Below are 24,032 nucleotides of genomic sequence, written 5' to 3' on the forward strand. Positions count from 1 at the left end.
TAATGATCTATTAACGTGAACATTCAAGTTTTGATGTTGCAACTGTGAATCAGGTGTCATACCTGCATAATCATAAGGACCCTCTGTAGGAGAATATAGGTCATCTTTATCAGTGACCTTCTGAGCTTCCTTTCCCCTAATCGAATTTTGCCCAGCTGCAATTGATTCCTTTAACTCGCGAAATGCCTTTTCATTGATCGATTCCCACTGGTTTTGCCTCGCATTGAAGTTGGCAACCTCGATTGCCATTCGATCCAAACGATTTAGAACCTCCTTGATTTCTCCTGCCATGGCAGTACCCACAGCTCAAGAAAGAGCTCTGATACCACTGATGTGAACTGAGATCGAATTGCGAGAAAATAATGGAAATCGAAATAAAATTAAGAAGGTAAGATAATTCTCATTAATCAGCGCTTACTGCTTTCCTTTGAGAAGTGAGCTACATATAACCAACTCCACTGGGGAGGGACTAAAGTGTAAAAGAAATAATAGGACTTAAGTGACAAAATAGAAAGATTGTAACTAACTAAACTACTGAAATATACTACTACTCAAATGCAGGGTACAACCCTTATTGCAGCAGTCGAAAGAGATATTTAACAGGTCATATCAGTTAACTCTTTGTATGGCTTCATTGCCCCTCAAAACTTGGAAAAAGTCTTTAGTTGCTCTTTTTTCACATTGCATTTTTCCTTTTCAGCCCCAGCATTAGTACATTCACATTCTTATGCCTCTGGCCCTAATACTGGTGAACCCGCAATTGGACCGCCTCCAGTAATTACAAACAAAGCTCCAGCAACAAATGAGGTCTACTTGGTTTGGGATGATGAGGCTATGTGCATGGTTTGTAGTCTGCACTTTTTCTCATGGAATTCATATATTGTTGGTAACTGTAATACTGAATGGTGAAGTGAAATTTTGCAGGAGGAAAGACGAATGTCCTTACCAAAGTATCAGGTGCATGATGAGACTAGCCAGGTAAGTTTTCATTACTTAGAACTGGTATTCTTTCATCTGGATATGGACTTGAGTTGCACGTCTGTCCAGAGGTGTTGCATTGCATTTCTCAGATTCAGTTGTTTACTATTCTTTCCTTGTCGTAAAGCAAATTTGTAAGTTGTTCCCGTTCTCCTTCCTCTTGCTGAAAATATCTAATAAACTCTTGGAAGAATATCTGATAATCCAATCAATCATACTTCATGTTTTAACCCCATTAGTTCATGAGCTGTTTTATCTTTGGCCACTCTCTGGTTGGCAAGGATTCCCAACAAGTGTGGTCATCAAAGATTCAAGTATGTACTTCCATTATATTGCTCGTAATTAAGTAATGATATTTCTGTCGAGGATGTGGCCATCTACTCTGAGGAACATGATTATGAACACAGTGTACGTATTTGTTCTTGGAAATTTCATTTTCTGTGTTTATATCTTCTCCTGTGCTTGACCTTGAAAAGGTTGGGTTTGGGTGAGCAAGCGCACACCTACCAGATGCTTGTAAATTATTTCGATTGTACTGTTGACATATATGGTCGAACAGTGGTTCAATCTTGGCTCAGGTCAGATTCTTTTGCCGGGTTAGGAATCTCATTGTATCGAAGCATCCTATGATTTTCGACTTGTTCGTCATTGTGATTACTACCAATATTTCTGATTTAAAAAAATTCTTGTCTGTGGTTTCTTCTTTCAGATGAGCTCAATAGATGCAGCAATAGACAGAAGAATCTCAGAAAGCAGGCTTGCCGGCCGTATGGCTATCTAGACATTAGGAACATCTAGCGCTGTATTTTTCCTCTGATGCAGGGCTCTCACAACTTTAGGAATATATATGTCCAACTGAAACCAAGTTCTACTCAAAATTTGTCTGCTCTTTTAATGAAATGTCAGTTTTGGATGTAAAAAGCTCTAATGTAAAAAACTTATAAGAGCCATTCTTTTTACCGTGTTCGACAAAGGAAGATAGAAAGGGGAACATATATGTTTTCTTGAATTTTTACCATTGTATTGATCACATCCCAAAGTGGATTAGCTCATACATGTCAATTGTTGCTGATTTTGGTATTTAAGGTCTTTTATTTGCCCTTTTACCAATGAAAAAGAGGACTCTTGTACGATTATTTGGCTTTCAAACGACTTTTATCAGCACTGATACGATTAAGTGATGGAAAATAGGGATGGCAGCGGGGCTTTAATTGTTTCCATTCTTTTTCTTTTTCTTTTTCAATTATGATTGTATACAGAGGGTGTTATTATATAAAAATAATCGATGGATTTTGGACCCCACAAAACGAAATGACCAAATAATCACAAAAGTAGGAAATTTTGCGAGTTATTGGTTGGAAAAGAAACTTATGCTGTAATGCACAAGTCACGACAAACCTTAGCTTACTGAGACCAAAGAAACATTCTGGTATCTCTCCACTTTATACCAAATAACATAAGTCTACGTAAGCTTCCCCAAATTAATTCTTTTTACACCAACAAGTACAGTAACTGAGAGTTAGCTATGTAAAAAGTGATTAACCTTTTGAAAAACACACTTTAGGTATTTAGATTTTAAGTAAAGTAGAAAAACATATCTTAATTCTGAAAATTCATCATGTCCTTTACATACGTTTTTTTCCAATTAATGTTGAACAACAAACAGTACTTAATTTATAAATAAGGGAGCAACGATTCTTTTTATTTTTCTATAGGAAAAAGTGGCATTTTTGTCTGGGAAAATTATAAACGGTTACTCCCTTCAGTCAATAATAAGTCTTTTTGACCTTTTTGTTTTTGTCCAAAATAAGTACTCCCTCCATCCCAAAAAGACTATTTAGTTGCTATTTGGACAGTCAAAAGATATTTTCTTTGATCATAATTTTTTGAGATACTTTCTAAATATTTTTAATTGTAAACTATTGTGACTTATAGTATTTTTTATGTATTCTCTAAATATATAATTTTTATTTCAAAAATACTAAAGATTCTATGTCTGAATTCACACTGAACATTAGTTAGTTTGACCCTCATAATCCGAATTCAGACAATCTTTTTGGGACGGAGGGAATCATTTTACATAATTAAGAAGAAATTAACTTTATTTTTCGGAATTTGCCCTTAATTACATGTAGAATTCTTTTAAATTACACGAAATTTTTCTCCGAAAGGTTTGGATCTTAAACCCCACATTGATCCCTTTTAAATCACCGAAAAGTATAAGTTTAATAAAATTAACTGCATATGCGTACACTGTCTTAAAATTAAAGTGTGCCTCACATGGACAAATAAACTCGTGGGTTCAATTAGAAAAATCAGCAAGTTTTAAAACCACCGTGTTAATTTACGTCCAAGAAATCAAGAAACTCCAACGTTAAAAAATCAAGAATCTCTGTTTCTTAAACCCTCGTATGACAACAACAGAACCCCCTTCATCTATATATGGTTTCGACAACCAAAACTTTCTATATATTCACCTTACTTCTAGTATTCCACAATTACCACACTACTAGTACATCAGATTAGAGCCTTCTACAATACTTTTCTCCCTGTTACAAAATTCATTTGCAGTTCTTTTTATTAAATGTACGTATAGTCTCTGAAGTCCATAAATCAAAGTTATTGTTCTAACAATTCATCCATCAACATCCACTTATATCTCTCTACATACGTTTCTTGAAAGTCTTCTTTTTCCACTGAATTGTCATGGCAATGCTAAAAGAAGACTTTGTGATGAATTTTCTGATTGATGATGATGATGATACTGAGTCGAATGACGAGTCGTGCATTACAGATTTCTCATCAATGGCTGAAAGTCTTAATGTTGAAGAAGAAGGAAAAGTAGAAAAGATGATCTCATGTTTTCTTGAAGAGTATGAGAAGGATGAAGCATTTAGAAAGAATCCTTATATATGTGAACATTCTGTTGATCACTACTATTATCTTTTGCCAAGGGCTAAAAGATGCAAATTTCTTAGAAAGAAACGTCCTACTGCTATGCCTATTGTGTGTCAATCGACATTAGAAAAGAAGAGTTTGAAACTTCGAATTTCTCTTAAATATAAAAGAATCGAAAGAGTTGATGAACGAGGAGACGAAAAAGCTTCAATGGAGAGAAAGAAAATTGAAAGTAAACGGGAAGATGGACAGAAAAAGAGAAAAAAGAATGGAACTTTTTTGGAAGAAGAACGGAGTAAATGGGAAGATAGAGAGAAAAAGAGAAGAAAGATTGAACCAATATTGCCAATTGGTTTGCCGGACGAGTTGAAGGAGAAGATTTCAAGAATGTGTCTTCAAATTTCTGAAGTGAAATTGGTAATTCAGAAAGTTCTTTATGATACAGATTTGAGTTATAAGCATATGCGTATGTCGATCCCTATGAACCAAGTGAAGAGTAAGGATTTCTTGACACCACAACAGAAAATGGACTTGGAGAAAAGAGATATTGAATCCAACAAAAAGATGAAGATTCAGTTCAATTTAATTGAGCCTTCATTTGAAGAAACAAAAATTCATTTGGCAAAGTGGGACATGAACAAAAGTTCAATTTATGTGTTATTCAATGACTGGATGCAAGTAGTAGAAAGGAATAAGTTGAAGTCTGGAATGGTAGTACAGTTGTGGTCATTTCACCAAGATTTGGTTCCATGGTTGGCTCTTGTTTTGGTTCCATGAAGCTGCAATGGAGGACTAAATTTTTTTTCTTCTAAATTAGTTGTAGGAACTATCTTCATGCCCAAAAAGAGAGGGATTAATTAGGCTGACAATACTTTGGATGTTGATTTCATGTATAACTTTTTACTGCAGTTTGCCAAATTTTGTTTAGAATTAGTAGCCGTTTGGCCATAAAAATTATTCACTTTTTTCCGGAAATTTTTTTCACTTTTTTTACTTTTAGGCGTTTGGCCATAAATATTTGGAATACAACTTCATACCAAAAACAAGAAAAACTTGTTTTTCAAAAAAAAATTCATTTTTTTACAACTACATTTCACCAAAAACTACAATTGCAAAAACTATTGCCAAACACAACTCCAACTCCAACTTCAAAAATTCCAAAAAAAGTGAATTTGTTTTTTATATTTATGGCCAAACAGCACCTTAGTGTTGTAGTAAACTTCTTTTCTTTTGACAGGAACCTTTTTAGTTTATTTGTATACAGTACTTGGAAGTGTACAAATTTTGCTTTTTGAAATAAGATTCTTTATTACTTCAATTTTCCGATTCTGTTTTGTACTCTAAGCTATATAAAAATCCTTTTTTTATTCTCGAGCCGAGGGTCTATTGGAAACAGCCGCCCTACCCACAAAAGGTAGGGATAAGGTCTGCGTACGTCCTACCCTCCCCAAACCCCACTTGTGGAAATACACTGGGTATGCTACTGTTGTTGTTTTGTACTCTAAATATGGTGGAGGAGGGTATTCTGCTGTAAATGTTACCATGAGAGCAGCAACAGCAGTCTTATAAATATTTCTGCATCATTAAGGACCAATTAGAGTGATTCATTCCCTGTAATCATGTAATTAGATTGAATACCTTTCCTTTCTTAGGACATGCACTTTACTCCCTCCGGATCAAAAAGAGTGTCCACTTAGCCATTTACACGTCCCTTAATAAAATACTAGCTCCTAAGCAAAAATAGTTAATTTGACTAAACTACCCCTAACTAAATAGGTATTGGGATTTGATCACTTGATACTTAATAAGGGCAATTTTGAAAGAATAAGGTTAATTGTTTCTTGCTTTGGTAGTGGACATTCTTTTTTAACCCAAAACATAAAATGTTGCATTGTACTAAACACTGACAGTCTGCTTGAGGATATAACATTAAACTTGGAAAATTTAGAAGTTGCATTGTACTAAAAGAAAAACTGGATTAAAGATTCATAAAGATAGAATGAACGAAATGAATATATGAAAGGAATCTGACACATAAAAGTGGAATTTCTTATATTAACTTGAAATGGGAGCCCTTCTATTTTTCTCTTTTGAGTGACGAGAATATAGAAGGATTCAATTTCTCACATTGACGTGATGCTTTACTTTGTCCAAGATCATTTCTGAGTTGATAAGAAAATCCTTTGATTTAAAAGCGAAATATAATACTCCCTTCGTCTCAAAATATTTGTGGCATTTTTCATTTACACGTCCATTAAGAAAGCATTTATAAGGGTAGCATTTTGACTATTTTATCCTCTTAATATATTTCATCATGTTCTCTCTCCTCAATAAATATTTACTACATTAATGATCAAACCACTTAAATATTAGTATTGAACACACAAACTCAGCCCATTGATGTAATTAATAAAAGGGTAAAATGGGAAAAAATTACTTAATTTTATCTTGAGTAAATAAAATGACAAATATTTTGGGAAAAAACTACTTAATTTTATCTTGGGTAAATAAAATGACAAATATTTTGAGATAAGTATTTTTAGTATGGACGATAAATATTTTGAGACGGAGGGAGGAACGATAAGAGGCACTACCACTCTTTCCAGTATAAATATCCAATTTATTAAAAAATTAAATTCCAAATCAATCATAAATTTGAAGCCTAAATTATGCGAAGAATTCAACTTCAACACGTGTATCCTCTCGCTTTTAATTGTAAACAGTCCAGAAAATAAGAGTGTGGATTGACAACTATATTGTAAGTTACAGACTTACAGTGAAGTACTTTAAAAATATTTTAAGGCATAAATAACTGACAACCCAAGTAACATACACACGAAACATTCTTGGGATATAATATTGATACAACTTATGAGTTCACACTTTGCTAGTTCACAATATGAGAGTTTACCAAAACAATTTAAGGGACTAGGTCCCTAAACTATTTTCACAGATAATAACAGAAAGTAAATAAGGCAAGTAATTTTACGTGGAAAACTCCTTGCTCAAGTGATTAAAAATCACGACCTATCCCAGTAGGATTTTCAACTTCACTAAAACGAGCAACTTCAGATTACAACCTATTGCAACCTAACAATTAAACTCTTAATCCCTAACCCTTACAACACACTCATTGTAAGCACCTTTACAATAACTCTATTGCAAAGTTCCAAGTCTTAACTAACTCTAGCCAAACGACTTAACTGATACTTAGCTAACTCTAGCCAAGAAAATAAAGTTACAAAGATTGAAATATGTCCTACTATAATGCTTCTTGACAAGCAGTGTAGGAATACAAATTAAGAACATGAAACAAGGCTCAACTATCCCAAGGACTTCAGATGTCTTCAATACCAGGAACTGGTCCCTCTGATTGTTGAGATCTTGTTCTTGGGGATACCTTGAGAAAGGTAGCCGCCACACTTGAGAGAAATATAGCCTTTTAGATTTTGCAAGTGTTAGGTCAAATAATCCTAACATGTTGTATATATATGAGACCAAATAGAGAGCATGTGAGAAACATGTGACCATGGATGATGACATTTCAAGGGCTTTAGTTTCTGGCATACATACAGCTGTGCTACGGCGATTCTGCCTGAACAGTGCAGCAGCTTTACAGCTGTTAAGTACCATGAGTACTCCCATGGGACCTGATGGAGGACCTGGTCCTTGGTCCGTTTGTCAAATCATCAAAACTATGAAATGCTATAACTCATCAATTTCCCCCTTTTTGATGATGACAAACTTATAAGTGATATTCCCGCTGAGGAGCAGGTTTCTTCTTCATAGCAAGCTCAGGTAGGATGGATGATGTAGCTTTTTCATTTGTTCATGTGAGACTAACAACTGTGCAGTATTCAACTAGCTCGTATCCAGTAACTTCCGCCTAAGGATATGTCCCTCAGCATCATTGTACCGTTCCCTTGCATAGTCGGCTTCAGCAGTATGTTGTTACATCTTTCGTCGGTATTTGGAAAACCAGGTTCCCTTTGTCGATTTAGCCTTTAGACAATTTTCGTTCTTACTCCTAACCACAAGGAGCAGGTTAAGGAGTTGGTTAAGCAACATTCAACATTTTTAGGACTTCCCCTTGAGATCATGATCCTCAGTAGCATGTACCATATCTATCATAGACAGGACCAGGTCCCCAGTTGCATAAGATGGATTTTGCAATTGTAGGATTACACCTTCCACTTTCACTTTATGTTGGAGAGTTTTGAACCAGGTCAGGTCATGCACAGCATTAATAAGCTCAACTCACTCACAACACACACACAATTATTTCCCCCTTTTAGCATCATTGAAAAGAGAAATACAAAGACACATACAAACAGAAGTCTAGGACATTAACTCAGAGCCACCTGGGCACACACCATAACAAGAGCAGGGCATAGAGAGTAAAGTAAACAATGCACAAAACAGAGTAGTTGCCCATAAAACAATAATCATTTAAAAATACCCAGCAAGAACCAGTCATAAAAGCACAAAACATAATAATTTAAAGAGTCAAAACAGTCAGTGTCATAACAAAAGATAGATAAACCAGGGTTTGGGAAAAAAACAAGATAGGGACAGGACTGGGGTTGGAAAGGATTTATCAAGAGAAGGCTTTGGGGGCCGTTGTTTGATCCTGGATCATTTGATCACGTAGCTCCTCCAGCTTATTCCTCAGCTCTTCGTTCTTAGCTCTCAACTTTGCATTAGCCGGTCTTGTGATGGACCGGTTCGAGCCTTAGCATCCAGTTTGTCTTCAAAACAACTACCTCAGCTTGAAGCCTCTCAATTTCTGCAAGAGCACGCTCTTGTGCCTCAATAAGACTAGAGATGGTTGAGTTGCTGCCAATACCTCCTTTCTTTTCCACACATTCACAGTCTTCCAAAGTTCCCATCGGGAACATCTACTTTCTAGTCCCCATAGTAGTTTTTCCTGTCTTAACATTGAAGTGGTCAAAAACTCTAGTCAGAAAGAAGCCATATGGAAGACCATGCTTTCCTTCTCTGGCATTAACCACCTTCATCATGTGTTCAATCATTATGGCTGGTAAACTGATGCATTGATAGTTTGCTAAAGCTTCAAGGAGAACCAGATCCCCGACAGAGGCAATGCATCGTCTTTCCGCCCTTGGAAGTAGTGTTTTGTTAACCAACTCAAACAACAGTTGGTACTCATAATGAAGCTGCTTCTTATAAAGCCTCTTCCCAGTCACAGACACACCCCTTTTGACTATCACCTCTTTGAAGGCTAATGAAGCTTCCCCATTTACTGTTTTTAAACCATCAGTCGGAACACCAAGAATGGCACCCAACTTTGCTTTATTAATTTCAAACTCTACTCCATTCACAGTCATGACCAATGTTGAGTCATCAGTATACATCAAAGAGGCATAAAGTTCACTAACTTCATCCTCAAAAACACTTGGAGAAGGGGAAACAAACAGATGCTCCCATTTCTGAAATTCAACTATCTCTAGCAACACCTTCATCCTTTCTTTTCAACAATATCATCGTCAAAAACTCTTCCAAGTAAAACTTTCTGCAATTTTAGATTTTCCTGCCTTTGCAGTTACAAATCCTTAATCTTTTTCTGTTCTTAGAAGAACCAGGTTCTTCTCCAGCACCTCTATTTCAACTTCTGCCTCACTTTCCACAACTTTCTTCCCTTTGTCTTCCTTTTGATTTTTGGAGTTTTTCCTCCTTAATTGAGATATTTCTACTTCTTCTTCTTCATCAGGCACATTCATTGTCTCTTCCTCTTCGATCACACCATGCTTAACTGGCCTTCTTCTCCTCCTTCCAGCATTTTTGTCTCTCCCAGCCTTTTGAGTCGCCTCACGTTGAGCCTTGCTCCTTTGCCTAGTGGTGGGTGGCTTAGTAATGATGTGCTTTCTTTCACTTTTACCTTGTTGCCTTACACGATTTGAGGACCTTTTGAATATGGTTTTCAAAGAAACATCATCATCTGAATCAGCAATATTTTCCACAGATGGATTAGAGGAACCAGGTTCCTTCTCAAGAAAAGAATCGTCTAACGGTACGATTACAATAGACAGGATATTCATAGTGTTTGCTATATCCAAAAATTTTGTTAATGGACCAGGTCCCTTATTAGTATCCCTTGTTTCTTGATCGTGAATATTTTTCCTTTGAATCCTTGGACTACCATCTACAGTATTCACAATATCACTAGAACCAGTAAAAATATTTTCCCTTTCATTTTCTACTTCCATCCCTTTTTTAGATAAATTTTCAACAATATCAGAATCTCACATACTTTTATCACTTACTGGAGGAATGAAGTTACCTGATTTTAAAGAGCCTTCCTCAGAATCTCCATTATCAACGACCTTTTCTTGGTTCTTACCACCATCAACCTTGGTATTCTCATGCATGACCATAGGACTCGATTTCTCTGCATCCCTGTTTTGATCGTCGATACCCATATTCTCAGTAGCTTCAGTTTGGCTTGAAACTTCGACTCCATCATCTTTCTCCTCAAGCTCGTCAGTATTTAGAAGGAGATTTGAGATAGTGAAAGCTTGACCACTTTCTTCTGAGTTAGCCTTTTCATTTGGAGCAGGGGTTGTGGTGGAAGAGGTGAATTTCTTTGGACTCTTGCGATTCCTAGAGGGACCAGAAACCATGGGCTTTGGAGGTGAGAGAGATGAGTTTTGGTCTGTGGAGATTGGTGCTTGTGAGAGTGATTATAGCGAATTTGGGTCTGATGGAGAGGAGTTTTCGAAAAATGGGAGAGAAGGGTTCATTTTTGGTATGATAGAAAGGATGGAATCATCTTAAAACATGGTCAATTTTGGAACAAAAGCTACACAGGAATGAGAATGTTACACAAAGATATGGAAGGTGAAATGAGTAATGAGAGAAAAGAAGACAGGAATTTTGGTTTAAATGAGAATGTAGGGAACTGGTTCTGATAGCTTGACAAAATACTTTTTCTACACGCCTGGATCGCTCAGAGAATATGAATCATTTTGGGCTCCAATTTTTTTTTTAAAAAAAGAAATTTGTTGGAGGAATTTAATGACATTGCACCTTTATGACAATTTAAATAACATATGAGTGCTAAAGAGACTGCTAACCTGAGTCACAGGAACCAGGTTCCTTGACGTTCTTTTAAGAAGTAGGCAAAAGACTCTAAAAAATGCAATGTCACCAACACTTATCTTTGTCCTAAAGATGCCATGTGTGTATACCTGTAACAGTATAGAGGTGAGTTAGATGTCAAAGAAAAACTTTTAGCACTGTACCTTTTCTTTTAACATAACCAATCATCTAGGGAATATTGAGGAGGAGCAGCTAGATAAGCTTGATCAAGCCCAATTTCAAGTGATTTCTTTCCAAAATACTCCCTGCTCAGTGCCTCGTTGAAAATGTCTGCTACCTGGTCATTTGTCAAGCAGAACTTCAAGCAGATCAACCCTTTTAACATTATCCCTCAGGAAATGATGTCTAACATCAATGTGTTTAGTCCTTTTGTGTTGCACTGGATTTTGCCACATTAAGCGCACTTTGTATTATTACACCGTAAGGGCACGCAGTCGAGAAGCACATCAAAAACCTCAAGCTGTTGTTTGATTCATAGATTATTTAGCACAATCGATACTCAGTTTCAGTAGTAGAAAGAGCCACATAATTCTGTTCCTTTGTGACTTATGAGATCAAGCGTGTCTCTAGAACATGTGCCACTCATGAGCTCTTCCTATCAAACATCTAGTATAATTAGCATTAACATTTCCAGCCAAATAAGAATTACCTCCTGAAGGATAGTAGAAGACGAGGTCCTGAATTCCTTCTTGATTATAGCCTTGAACTACCACTTTGTTGCAGACAAAATCCACACAACTCAAGCTGATGTTCTTGTCTTAAAGACTAGGGACCAGGTACCACACATTATTTCTCTCAAATCGAGAAAGAGCTCTTTTTGTGTAGCATCTATCCAGTTAGCATCCTCAATGCGTTGTTCGGGATTCAAGGGACCAGGTTCTCCTATACATGATTTATTATTGACATCTACTGAGGCATGACTTCTGCTTCTTTGTTCATCCTTAGGAGTGTCTGGTGCAGCATCAACTACCTGATGTTCAGCTTTCATTGGAATAATGGAGAAACCATGATCTTGGGCTTTGTATTCCACAGTTTACTCAAAGTGAGTGTTATATCCCGCATTTTTGTACATTATGATAAGTTAGAGACAAGACCATTCCGGGATACAAAGTCGAGACTGTTGACCTTCGATTTCGTTTTAAGACCTAAAGTACTCATGAATTTGTTGGCATGGAACAAGTTGGAAAATTTGGGACCAAAAATGGAATTAATGGAAGTTGAAAATCATGCAATTTTTGTTGCCTTGGCCGTGTGGCTTGGAGGAAGGCCCACACAAGTTGTGGACAATTTTAATTGGTCCAACATATGTGTGGGCCAAGGACACTTGTGCAACTTATATAAGAGCACAAAGGATGAATAATAAGTCATCTTTTACCATTCCAACACTTAGAAAAAAAAGAGGAACTTGAAGAGCAACAAAGGGAGCCATTCGACCAACCCTTGGAAATTTCAAGTCAAATTTTAGCCACTCCAAAATTATTTCTTTGGTGCAAACCCACTAATTGGAGGTCCCTAAGTCGCGTGGAAGCGTTGTTTGGATCATCAAACCATTCGTTTTGTAGATCGCAAACCCTAAGCAAATTGTGGAGTTGAAGAAGAAAGGTGAGATTTAGTTATGTTTTATGTGTTATAAATGTTGTATGCGTATGTTGTAGTATGATAAAATGAAGGAAATTCATGAAATATGGCATGTTGGATGAGGTTGTGAATGTAGTACATAGCCGTGTGAGGTGTGTGTGTGTTGTGTTGAATTCAAGTCATGAATTGAAGTCTAGTTAGCATGTTGTGATCATTGTAAGGTGAAGAAATGAATGAGAATCATTTACATGTGTTGGTGGGAGGTATTGGCCGAATGTAGGCCATTTATGTGACAAGAAATGAATTAATATCGCTTAATGTTTTAGTTGTCGTCGTTATGAATTTTATGTTGGAAATGAATGTTTAATGACTCAAGATTGATGTTGTAATTGTATGGGCTGATTTGGAGAATCATGTGTATGTAATGTAATTTTTATGTTTAAGAGAATGACATTGTTGGAATGTGAATTATTGGTACAAATCATGATTCGGAAGTTAGTGATGCATTATGGATGTGGTTCTCGGGTTTGGGCGGTTTTTGGGTAGATTGGAGCATTTGTTGGATTGTTGGAAATATTGTGTGAACTGTTTGTAATGTTCTTGAATATTGTTGATATGAGTTCAGACTAATATTTGAATGTATAAGCGTTGATATCGGCTTGAATGTAAGCCGTGGGATTGAATATTATGAATGGTGTTGAATGGTGTAAAAGAGGGTTATTATTGTTATATTGTCTTTCGGATTAATTATTGATGTTGCTAGGTTGGTTGTTGTTGTTGTTGTTATTGATATTGGCCGAGTTAAATTTTCGAGGTGGCCTATTTGCAGGGGAAATGCTGCCCAAATTTCCGTAGGATTATGTGTTAATTTGGAAATGAATTTCTAAACGCATATAGTAACGTTGATATTTATTGATATTATGTAGACTTTGGGCAGCCCGAGACATAGGTTTGATTGGACTAGTTTGAGTTTGAGCTAGCGTTGAGGGCATTCGAGGTATGTAAAGTCTACCTTTCCTTCTTTTGGCATGTCTTAGATATGGCTAAGTTATGATATGTCATGAGCTTCGGGAGTAATTCTATTCCTAGAAATCCGTGCATGTGTATGAGATATATTTGCTTCGTGACGTTGGCATCCTTAATATGGTCATGATATGGACTGTATGTCTTTGATACGATGGGATTTGATATGCTAGGTGAATGGTTTGTTCCAAAAAGATCTTATGTTTGTGTACGACTAGATTTCAAAAGTCTTATAAAGAATTTTTGCTACAAAAAGAGTCCCGAACTTCAAACGCCCGTAACTTTCATGAGCTCGGATCGCCCCGAAACCTAATAGGTAACTTCATAAGGCATAACATTCCCCCAACTTTCATAGTCGGGCTCGGATGGGATTGGCACCCGTCCGTGGGCCCTGCGACTTTCTTTATGTACTTTGACGATTTTTTTTGAAAAAAATATGATATGATTATTATTCCGATTTCAAGTACGATCAGTTTACTTATCTTTTGAATTTGTAATAATGATTTGGTAACATATGATGACTATGATTTTTGTAAGCGGGCCCGGATGGGGCTGACGCTCGTCCGTGGGTCCCGCGACCTTTTTCTGTACAATTCTGATGGTTTTTGAAAGAATTCAATATGACTATCTTTCCGACCCCCGAGTATGATTATTTATTTATCTGTTGAGTCTGAAATAAGGATTTTTATGTATGTGATTTTGATACGTAACTATGATTTCTGAAGTTCGGTTTGGTATGTTCCCGGGTGATATTCGGAAGGAAAAATCTGGTTCGGCTATTGTTTTGGCTTATAAAATACAGTTCATTTTGATTGACCCATTGAGTCTTTGAAAATGTTTTAAAACTTTATTGGGTTACTGACGATTCTGTTCATGCATTCTGTGGTTACATTTTTCGCCAAGTCTCGGGCGGTTATGTTATTGTGCGCATTATGGTGTATTCTGAAATATGATGTGTTCAGTTCGCCGCGCCCCTTTTGGCCGGGAACCGTATATATTTTATGGTGCTGCTATGATGTGTCCGGTACGCCGAGCCCCTTTCGGTCGGGTACTGTGTATGTATACTACGTTATACGTTATATGTATGGATTTTTGGAATATGTGATTTGTTGGAATCAGAGCCGGTGGTGGGGAAAACCCAATAGTGGGGCAAACCCAGTAGTGAGGTAACATTCCACACTGGTTTAGGCCAATCCCACATTGGTTTAGGCCAATCCCACATCGGTTAATGACACCTCATATGACCGGTCATGATGTTATGATGCGCTACGGTATGTTTACGATTATGGTATTATTTATGGATCGGGCCGTACGTTCCCGCATTTGGTTAATTGAAACTTATATGATATGTTTGATTTTCCGTATATATACATATGTTTGTGGTTGAGACAGCTTGATATAATCTGAGACAGCGTTTAATATTTGTATACGCGTAAGCTATCTGTTTGTAATTCGGATTTATATAAAAAAAAAAACGAGGCATTTTGGTATTCTGGTTATTACGTTTACTTTCTATACCTCTGTTTCGGTCGTGACTCAGATTTGTTACTATATTTTTCGCTTTTGCATACTCGGCACATATTAAAACCGACCCCTTTCTTCGGGGGCTGCGTTTCATGCCCGCAGGTACAGATACGCGTTTTGGTGATCCACCGGCGTAGGATTCCCATTCTGCTGTTCGGAGTGCTCCCTTTGTTCTGGAGCCGACATTTTGGGTATATACTCCTTCGATGTGTATGTTTATGTTTGTTCGAGGCACGGCGGGGCCCGTCCCGTCATCTCGATTCGCGTCGTCCCGTATTAGAGGTCCGTAGACATAGATGTGGGTTATGTACGTTTGTTCGGACGTTGTGTGAGTTGTGTTTTGGGCGGCTCGTCCGCCGTGGCCGTTCCCTTATTAAACCGCGTGTATGTATCTTTAACATGTTATGCATATTATGATGACATTACCGAACGTACGAAAGATATGTGTTCGTATGCGTCCGTTTGGAGCTATGTTTGATATTTATATATGTATGAGTTGTTTGTATGCCGAATCTGGTTAAAGAGCGCGTATGGGTGCCTTAGTCGGCACTAGTCGCTTTTCACGGGGTTGGGTCGTGACAGTGAGTACCTTCTAGCACCTTTCTTAGGACAATCCATCCTTCACTTGCTTCATTTGGACCATTTCTTCCACTGATAACATTATTGTTTATAGATTTGAGATCAGTCGAGCAGCCATTTGTGGAAGAATTTGAATCTTGCTCAATTTTCCTCTTTTCGGCTGACACTCACTCATGCACTTGTAACTTAATTCTTTTAGCATAGGTGTATAATATATCAAGGAGAGTGCCTTGCACTTTTTCTCATATGAAGAATGAATCATCTTCTTCATGTTACACACTGGCACATTCCTGTGTTTTAAGGCCTTGAGTGAGAGATTAACCATTTCTCCAGTTATGTGCTTAGAACTGTCAACATCTTAATCATGTTCACTGCCTTCTCTCACTCCGGCCTTCTATTGTGATCACATATCACCCTAGGAACCCAATTTTGTTTGGGTCCCAAGTGACAGTAACATGGATAGCCTTGATCTTTGTTCACACATCCTTGTTGCTTACCTTTTATTCTCCGGGGACCGCGTCCCATATCTCTTGGTTCGTTTGAAAAAACCTCTTTTTTTCTCCGTTCAGGCTGAGCCTTTGCTTTGTCCAAAGTCTCAAGATAACTAATGTGGTTATGATAAGAGCAGCTCCATTTTTCATACACAAATCTGTATTTTCTCTGAGCAGAGTGTGAGACCTTGATTCTTTCAACACCAGAGCTCTTTCTCCTATCTTATCGATTTTGGACGAAGGTATCTTTACCAAAAGGCCATGTCCAGAGATATGACATCTCAAGATCTGTCTTTGTCTGCTTTACCTTCTCCTGAAGTAGCTTATTCTTTGCAAGCTCAGCAATGAGATTTGCTTTGGCCTTTTCAAGTTCTTTCTTAATCATAAAATGAACCTCACGCGTATCTCTCTGTTTTAGCCAGAGGAGAAATGTTAGTTAACTTCTTCATTTGATTGGTTTTCAAGGCATTTTCTCTGGTCTCTCCTTTAACTTGTTTCTTTGGATTCACTATGGATACAGTCCCGTTGTTTCTAGTTTGCTTAAACACATTTGCCCAGCCATGATAGATATTAATCAAGAGATATCAACTAGTGTTCCAGATCATTTTGAGTATCAAAAAACTTTGCTTTGTTGTCGGGAACCTGGTCTTCCTCTTTTACTTCTTCATCACCATTATCAGCAACAAATCTTGCCCTGAGTATAAATGTAGATTCAGGTTCTGCAGGTTCCTTGTCAACACTCATCGTAGTTATGTCTCCTTGGTCATCTTCAAACTTACTGAAGAAGTCTTTTTGGGCAGCCATGGCTTGCTTCACCAAGCAGTCAACATCATTTCTTCTGTTGGCTTTCTTGACAGGGACCTAGTTCCATGCTGCTGTATTTTCAGCATGATTTTTGTAATGAATCTGTATATGAGGAGAGCATTCGTTTGAGGGGTGTTCATGCTTTCCACACTTGTGGCAACAATTATTTTCTTTGCAGTTCCTGTTGGATCTTCCTTTCTTTGGGATCCCACTGTTTCTTCGAGCCATATTTTGGAATCTTTGAGTGAAATACTCTATGTCGAGGTCGTCACTTTTTGAGTCATCTTTCTTTGACTCTCCTCCTTCAATATCTTGAATTGAAAATGAAAATTGTGTCGAAACTAATTGACACTTTAGACTATAGACCATAAATAGATATAGGTACAAACACCAAAATGAAATACAATTTGACATCTAAACTGCAACATTATACATGGAAAGAAAGTCACTTCAACGATTATTAGGTAAGCTAGTGAATTTACCGCGCTTCGTGCGGTCATAAAAATAGATAAATGAATTTTAAAAAGTTCTCCTCATAACTTTAATTCTATATATTGGATAAATTAATAGGCTCGCTGTCCTTCATTTCTATAACTCTCTGCATTCTTGCCTTCCACCATGCATGATATTCTACATTGAATCTTGGTGATCTTGTACTAGATTCTCCCTTCTCTAGGTTTGGTGAACTAGCCATAAGAGGATCCTTTCTAGGTATTACCCTTTTAGAAAGTCCCTGCTCTGATACCAATTGATAGAACCTATGGGTTTACACTTTGCTAGTTCATAACCTGAGAGTTTACTAAAATTGGGCCTAAGGGACCAGTCCTTAAACCTGTTTTCACGATAATAATGAAAGCAAATAAGGCAGTAATTTTATGTGGAAAACTCCTTGCTCAAGGGATTAAAAACCACGACCTACCCCAGTAGGATTTCCAACTTCACTAAAACGAGCAACTTCAAATTACAACCTATTGCAACCTAGGAATTAAACTCTTAATCCCTAACTCTTACAATACACCCATTGTAAGCACCTTTACAATAATTCTATTGCAAAGCTCCAAGTCTTGACTAACTCTAGCCAAACGACTTAACTGACACTTATCTAACTCTAACCAAGAAAACAAAGTTACAAAGATTGAAATCTGTCCTACTATAATGCTTCTTGACAAGCAGTGTAGGAATACAAATTAAGAACATAAAACAAGACTCAACTATTCTCGAGGGACTTGGATGTCTTCAATGCCGGAACTCGGTCCTCCGATTGTTGAGATCTTGTTAATGTGGACACCTTGAGAAAGGTAGCCGCCACACTTGAGAGAAGTATAGTCTTTTAGATTTTGCAAGTGTTAGGTCAAATAATCCCAACATGTTGTATATATATGAGACCAAATAGAGAGCATGTGAGAAACATGTGACCATGGATTGTGACTTTTCAAGGGCTTTTAGTTTCTCGCACACATACGGTTAGGCCTCATGCATTCTTCGCCCGAACAATGCGGCGGTTTTATAGTTGTTAAGTACCATGCAGTACTCCCATGGGACCTGATGGAGGACCTGGTCCTTGGTCCATTTGTCAAATCATTAAAACTATGAAATGCTATAACTCATCAAATGTGCATAAACTCAAGATGTAAAGTGTGTATGAGACGAATGACTATGGTACAACTTTAGACTATTATTTGAAGCCCACTTCGCATCCAAGTAAATTCTAACTTTACATTTTAAAACATTCCTTTTGATATATGGTGCTGTTGTAGTTTATCTTAGAAAATGCAGATAGTTTTCATTTTTGTGATAATTAAAAGGGAAAAGACTCAAGGGTGGCATAGTTTGGGCCAACCCGAAATTCAGATCGAAATCCGCATTTTTTGAATATTTTTTTGGATTATGGATTGGACTTTGAATTTTATTTTAAAATTTTTTGAATTATGGATTGGATATCGGATTCAGTACTTCAGATATCTGAAAATCCGAAATTTTATAACTTATATTTATCCCTACCCATATTATATGTGTTCAACACTAATAAGTCCAAAGGTCCAATAAATTAGTACCCTATGACCTATATTTTTTTGTGTGGATTGCCCTTCAAAGTCACCGGTCTTTAATTTTTGCCCCCCTAATTGCTTGTCTTTAATTTTTGTCCTTTGCTTAAAAAAGTGGCCGAAAATATCCCTAGGTTCTGGGTTCGAACCCCCGCTCAGTCAAAAAAAAAAAAAAGTCGCAAGGCAAGGGTTTCGCGAAACCTCTACCTTAAGGCCTAACTTTTGCCTGAATAGGCCTAAGTTTGCTACGAAACTCTGTCTTGCAAATTTTCTTTTTGACTGAGCCAGCGTTCGTGTTACACCTCGGATTTTCGCACGTTAAAGTCGCATCATGAGTTAGTCGACGTAAGTTCAAAAAGAAATTATGTTGAGGATAAAAGAGATTGAGTTTATTAATAAAAATGGTTACAAGATTCTATAAATAATATTAGTAAGTGGCTAAGATTTGGAAGGTGAATGAATCAAAGAAGTAGAGTTTCGTCCAAAAGTCTGCAAGTTGGGAATACGATAACTTGTACTTTTGGGTGAGATTAGGAGTACTCCACATGCTAAGCAAGTAATGATATAAACTATTTGAATTGTATAATGGTCTATTATTAAGTTTGGAAGTCAAATGAGTTGTAATACGAAAGTCAACAAAGGGCGTCGCAAGTTAAGTTTGTAAATTTCACTGAAATTTGGGTTAGATGTTTCGGAGCTTTTCTCTCAATATACTTAGAGTTACGGGGTGATCCATCTATCAAATCGAAGGTCTATGAGTCTAGTTTCCAGCAGATTTTACCGTTAGTTAATACGGCATGGGAGTAGAGAGATATTCGCATTTCCGACCAAGGACGCAAACTGCCGCGGGAACAGTGACCAAGGTCAATGGCTGCTCACTTTAAGCTATATAAAAGACCGCTCTTCATGATTTTTTCTCTATTTCCTCACCATACATGACCTGTAAAACTCTCAAACCCTCTCCAATTAATCCTCCATCAATCTCAATCCAAACCAAGAGCAAATCTATCAACTTTAACATGAAGAACAACATGGCAACTACAGAATTGTGATTTTTTCGCTAATTTGCTTCTTGGATAAGGATTTCACCTTGAGGTAACTTGGAGTTTAGAGTGATTTTGATCATCTAAGGTATATTTTAACTTCCTTTTGATCTCTTTGAACTTCTACAAGTAATTAAACCTAGAAATTTGGTGAAAACCCTATAGAATAAGCTTTGACAATTCTTGTGAACTCTTATGGACTTGGCTTGATAGTTGGCTGTTTTATGTGGTTTTAACGTGTTGTTTGGAGCTGTGTTGATATGGATTGGATCGTATTGACGAGGAGGAGTAGAAAAGTAGAATTTGGTAGCGTTTTACGAGGAAATTATGCTATAAAAAGTCCTATAAATTGACGCCCACGAGTTGCTCGATTAAATGTCTAAATGAAGATTTCTATAAGTTATGACCTTGGTTTTGATCTTGAATAGTCTGTATTATGTAGGAAATCATTCGTAAGACGTTCGAGGACTCGGGGAAATGTACACAACTCCATCGACGAGGTATGTAGGGCTTTCTATTCTCTTTGTGGCATGACTAGATTTCAAATGACCTTTCATTGAAAAGTTGTTCCGCTAACTTGGATCGATCGCGTTCCATGATAATTGAGGGCCGACACATACTCATCTATGACTTGTACCAAATTATGGTCCACATCTCCTTTTGGCTATCGATTAAAAGACTTTCCGTTCAACTTGTGTCGATTATGTCCCAAAATGGTTAAGCTTACCCTTTTCTCATGAATAGCTTGTATTGAAGTACCTTTCACATTTCATATCCCTCTTGTTTATCGAATGAAGAATGATATTAGTTATGGTACTCTTCACATCAAAGTTGAGTTGATTGTACTTCCTTTAATTGAGTTAATCCTTATCTTCTTGTCTATTGCTCCAAGGTGACGAACCTCTCGTTAGCACACTCTTTCCGATAAAAATTATGTCAATCATATTTCATAAGAGTTTGGCTAACTTTGGCTTCGTGAATAATTCATAACAAGATGTTTCCTTGTACTTTTACTTCTTTGGCCTAATGATCAAATAATGATAAACGTAGCGACAATAATGATAGTCGGAGGATAATGACGATAGGTCACCCTGACTCTTTCCATGACATTTCTTTCGAGGCCGTCACTTTCATTGCACTTATATATATGTATTTATTTTCATTACCGAGCCGCGCTATAGTCACGGCCGGGGAGGCACTTATACGGCACTAGACATGTTTCTTTCTTTACCGAGCCGTGTTGTAGGCGGCCGGGTGTGCACGTAGTCGTGCACCTAGATGTATTTTTCTTTACCGAGCCGTGTTGTAGGCGGTCGGGTAGGCACGTAGTCGCGCATTGCCACCGATCGCCTAGCAGATGATGTTATGATGATAAGCTCACCCTTACGTAGGATTTATTATTGTTATATGATATGATATATGCCTCCACAGCAAACAGGAATGATTTTACGGGCACGCATTTACATTTATGTCATGATTATGGTCACCCGGTGGCCTCGTTCGCAGTTTTAGGTCAGTCTCTACATCTTTTCCCAAGTTAATCGTATCTCTTATGCTTATGTTATGTTTATGCTTACTACCTTACATACTTGCACATCTTTCGCACCGACGCATTTTGTGCGCTCGTGATCATGCCCATTTACCGAGACGGATTGTTGTACCTTTCTCGCAGTAGGATACCAAAGTTCGCAGTGGAAGTCCGCACTCTATTCTCCGAGTCGGGTCGAGTCATCAAATAGGATGCATGCATATATATATATATATATAGTATGGTTATGGGTATGTCGGGGCCATTGTCCCGACCAGTTGATGCATATTAGTGCTCTTAGAGGTTTACGCGACCATCGGCCACAGGTGTTGTATTGTGTTTGGCCTTTGCCGGCCTTCCGACTAGTTGTCTTTCGATTGTGGCCTTGTCTGGCCCTTGTAATGCATATATGTGTTGTTGGGCCTTTTTCGGCGTGCGTTGTTATGATATACTTCTTATTATTATTATTCAGTGGCCTCGTCGGCCTATGATTCATGTTACAGAGTTTAGATATCGCAGTTGGTTCGCTCGGTCCTAATACCACCCCCGAATAAGGGCAATTGTGCGAATTGCCCTATGACCTACCCATTATAATATTAAGTCCAATATGAAGATTCTACTAAAGGGAAAAGGTGGAAATATACCCTTCAACTTTGCAATTTAGAGCATATATACCCCTGATTAAAATAATGGTGCACATATACCTCTTAAAACAATGGTGCACATATACCTCTATCGTTACGCAAATGGTGCAAATATACCTTTTTTGTTGACATAAGTTTTTTTTTTTTTTTTTTTGAAATTATTTAGCTTGTTTTTTAATTAAAAAATGCCACGTGATTTCAAAAAATTAAGTTTACCCCTTTTTTTAGTAGACATATTTTTTTTAAAGACACGTGGTCATTATTTAGTGGATCGGGTCTGATTCGTTTAAAAAAATTGGGTAGACTTATTTTTTAAAGCCAAGATTTTTTTTTTTTAAATGAACCAAACAACCCACCGTAAAAAAGATATGCCTCGTGAATTTAAAAAATAAGTCTACTAAAAAAAGGGTAGTTTTATTTTTTAAAACCACGTGATATATTTTAATTAAAAAATAAGTTAAATGATTTATAAAAAAAATTGTTAGCGAAAAGGGTATATTTGCACCATTTGCGTAACAGCAGGGGTATTTATGCACCACTTTTTTAACGAGGGGTATATCTACTCTAAATCACAAAGTTGAAGAATATATTTGCAGATTTACCCTTAAATATAATATAACTTGCAAAGCTGTAGTTTAATTCACTGCTTTAGAATAAGACAACTTGAATGAAATAGAGGGAATAATGTAGAATTGAACTATATGACTCAACCTTTTGGCTTAGTGGTAACAACTCTTTGTTGAATCTACATAGTTGGTTTCATATTATGGTAAGACCTGTAGCTTGGTAACTGGAGCACATGAATTTCGTTCATAATAAATCTGCTTTAAAGGTTCAAAAGTCAAAACCGAAAATTCAAAATATCCAAACCTGTTAATCCGAAATCGAACTTAAAAAATTCAATCCTATCCGAGCTTATTGGGATTGGATTGTAATTTACATAATCTGAAAATCGAAAATTCAAACCGAAATTTTCATATCCAATCCGATGTACTCAATTTAGAGGTGCTAAAACAGACTGTTTGCCGAAATTTTGGGAATAGCGATGATTAATTAATGTGCACTTTTGACACAATATTTAGGAAAGTTTTTAGCACATAAATTTTCGGTAACTTTTATATACTCCCTCCGTCTCATATTACTTGTTCACTTTCTTCTTTACACTCCCTTTAAGAACTCATAAGTAAAAGTGTATTTTTTACTACATTACCCTTATGCTTCTCCAGTTAATTGCACTCTAATCAATATTAGTTACTTAAAAAAACAATAAATGTTAAGGGCAAAGTAGGAAAAAATTTAATTAATTCTATCTTGATTTTGTAAATGAATAAGTATTTTGAGACGAATATTTATAGTTATGTGGATAACTAATATGGGACGGAGGGAGTACATTATTAATTTTTTTGGTGTCTGCTACTCACATTTGGAGACCGACTATATTCGAATGCGCGCTGCATAAGTTCTCATTCGGGGAGGAAATGCTCTCTATAAATGATTTTTTCATACTTAAGAGTCAAACCTCAGTTTTCCGACATGAAATAGTGAAATTACCTATCCACAACTTTGGCATGTGGAGTACATCGTTAATGATCGTTCCTAAAAATGCCCAAAACAAAAACACATAACTAATGGTCTTTGATAATGTTTGAAGGACCCGAGAAATAGTGCCCGACCCGAAAGGGATGGCAGGTGTGGACCCGACATCTCTCAATTAGAATGATTAAAGCCCCCCTATAAAAGCCCTAAGCTGCCGGAGGCAACCAATCTCTTTTCTTCGT

General features: G+C 37.0%; 2 protein-coding genes across 2 annotated transcripts; both read left to right on the top strand.

Annotated features, from left to right (window-relative positions):
• The first annotated feature begins 289 nt into the window (after positions 1–289).
• LOC132048833 (protein SUPPRESSOR OF FRI 4-like) lies at positions 290–2,022 on the top strand. Its single transcript, XM_059439518.1, has 4 exons — positions 290–295; positions 604–843; positions 925–978; positions 1,688–2,022. Exons 1-4 carry the CDS (start codon positions 290–292, stop codon positions 1,757–1,759), a joined length of 372 nt encoding a protein of 123 aa, XP_059295501.1. The 3' UTR covers positions 1,760–2,022.
• A 1,698-nt stretch (positions 2,023–3,720) lies between these two features.
• Positions 3,721–4,729, top strand: LOC132051097 (B3 domain-containing protein At5g24050-like). The gene has a single exon (XM_059442384.1). It carries the CDS (start codon positions 3,784–3,786, stop codon positions 4,651–4,653), a length of 870 nt encoding a protein of 289 aa, XP_059298367.1. The 5' UTR covers positions 3,721–3,783; the 3' UTR covers positions 4,654–4,729.
• Positions 4,730–24,032: the final 19,303 nt, after the last annotated feature.

The sequence above is a fragment of the Lycium ferocissimum genome, chromosome 3 (assembly GCF_029784015.1).
Source record: "Lycium ferocissimum isolate CSIRO_LF1 chromosome 3, AGI_CSIRO_Lferr_CH_V1, whole genome shotgun sequence".
Taxonomy (NCBI): domain Eukaryota; kingdom Viridiplantae; phylum Streptophyta; class Magnoliopsida; order Solanales; family Solanaceae; genus Lycium; species Lycium ferocissimum.

Excerpts from the sequence above, each read along its gene's own strand:
- LOC132048833 (XM_059439518.1), top strand. Across the intron at positions 844-924 it reads ATGATGAGGCTATGTGCATG|GAGGAAAGACGAATGTCCTT; the intron begins GTTTGTAGTCTG and ends GAAATTTTGCAG. Across the intron at positions 979-1,687 it reads TGCATGATGAGACTAGCCAG|ATGAGCTCAATAGATGCAGC; the intron begins GTAAGTTTTCAT and ends TTCTTCTTTCAG.
- LOC132051097 (XM_059442384.1), top strand. The coding sequence starts at position 3,784 with ATGGCTGAAAGTCTTAATGTTGAAGAAGAAGGAAAAGTAGAAAAGATG.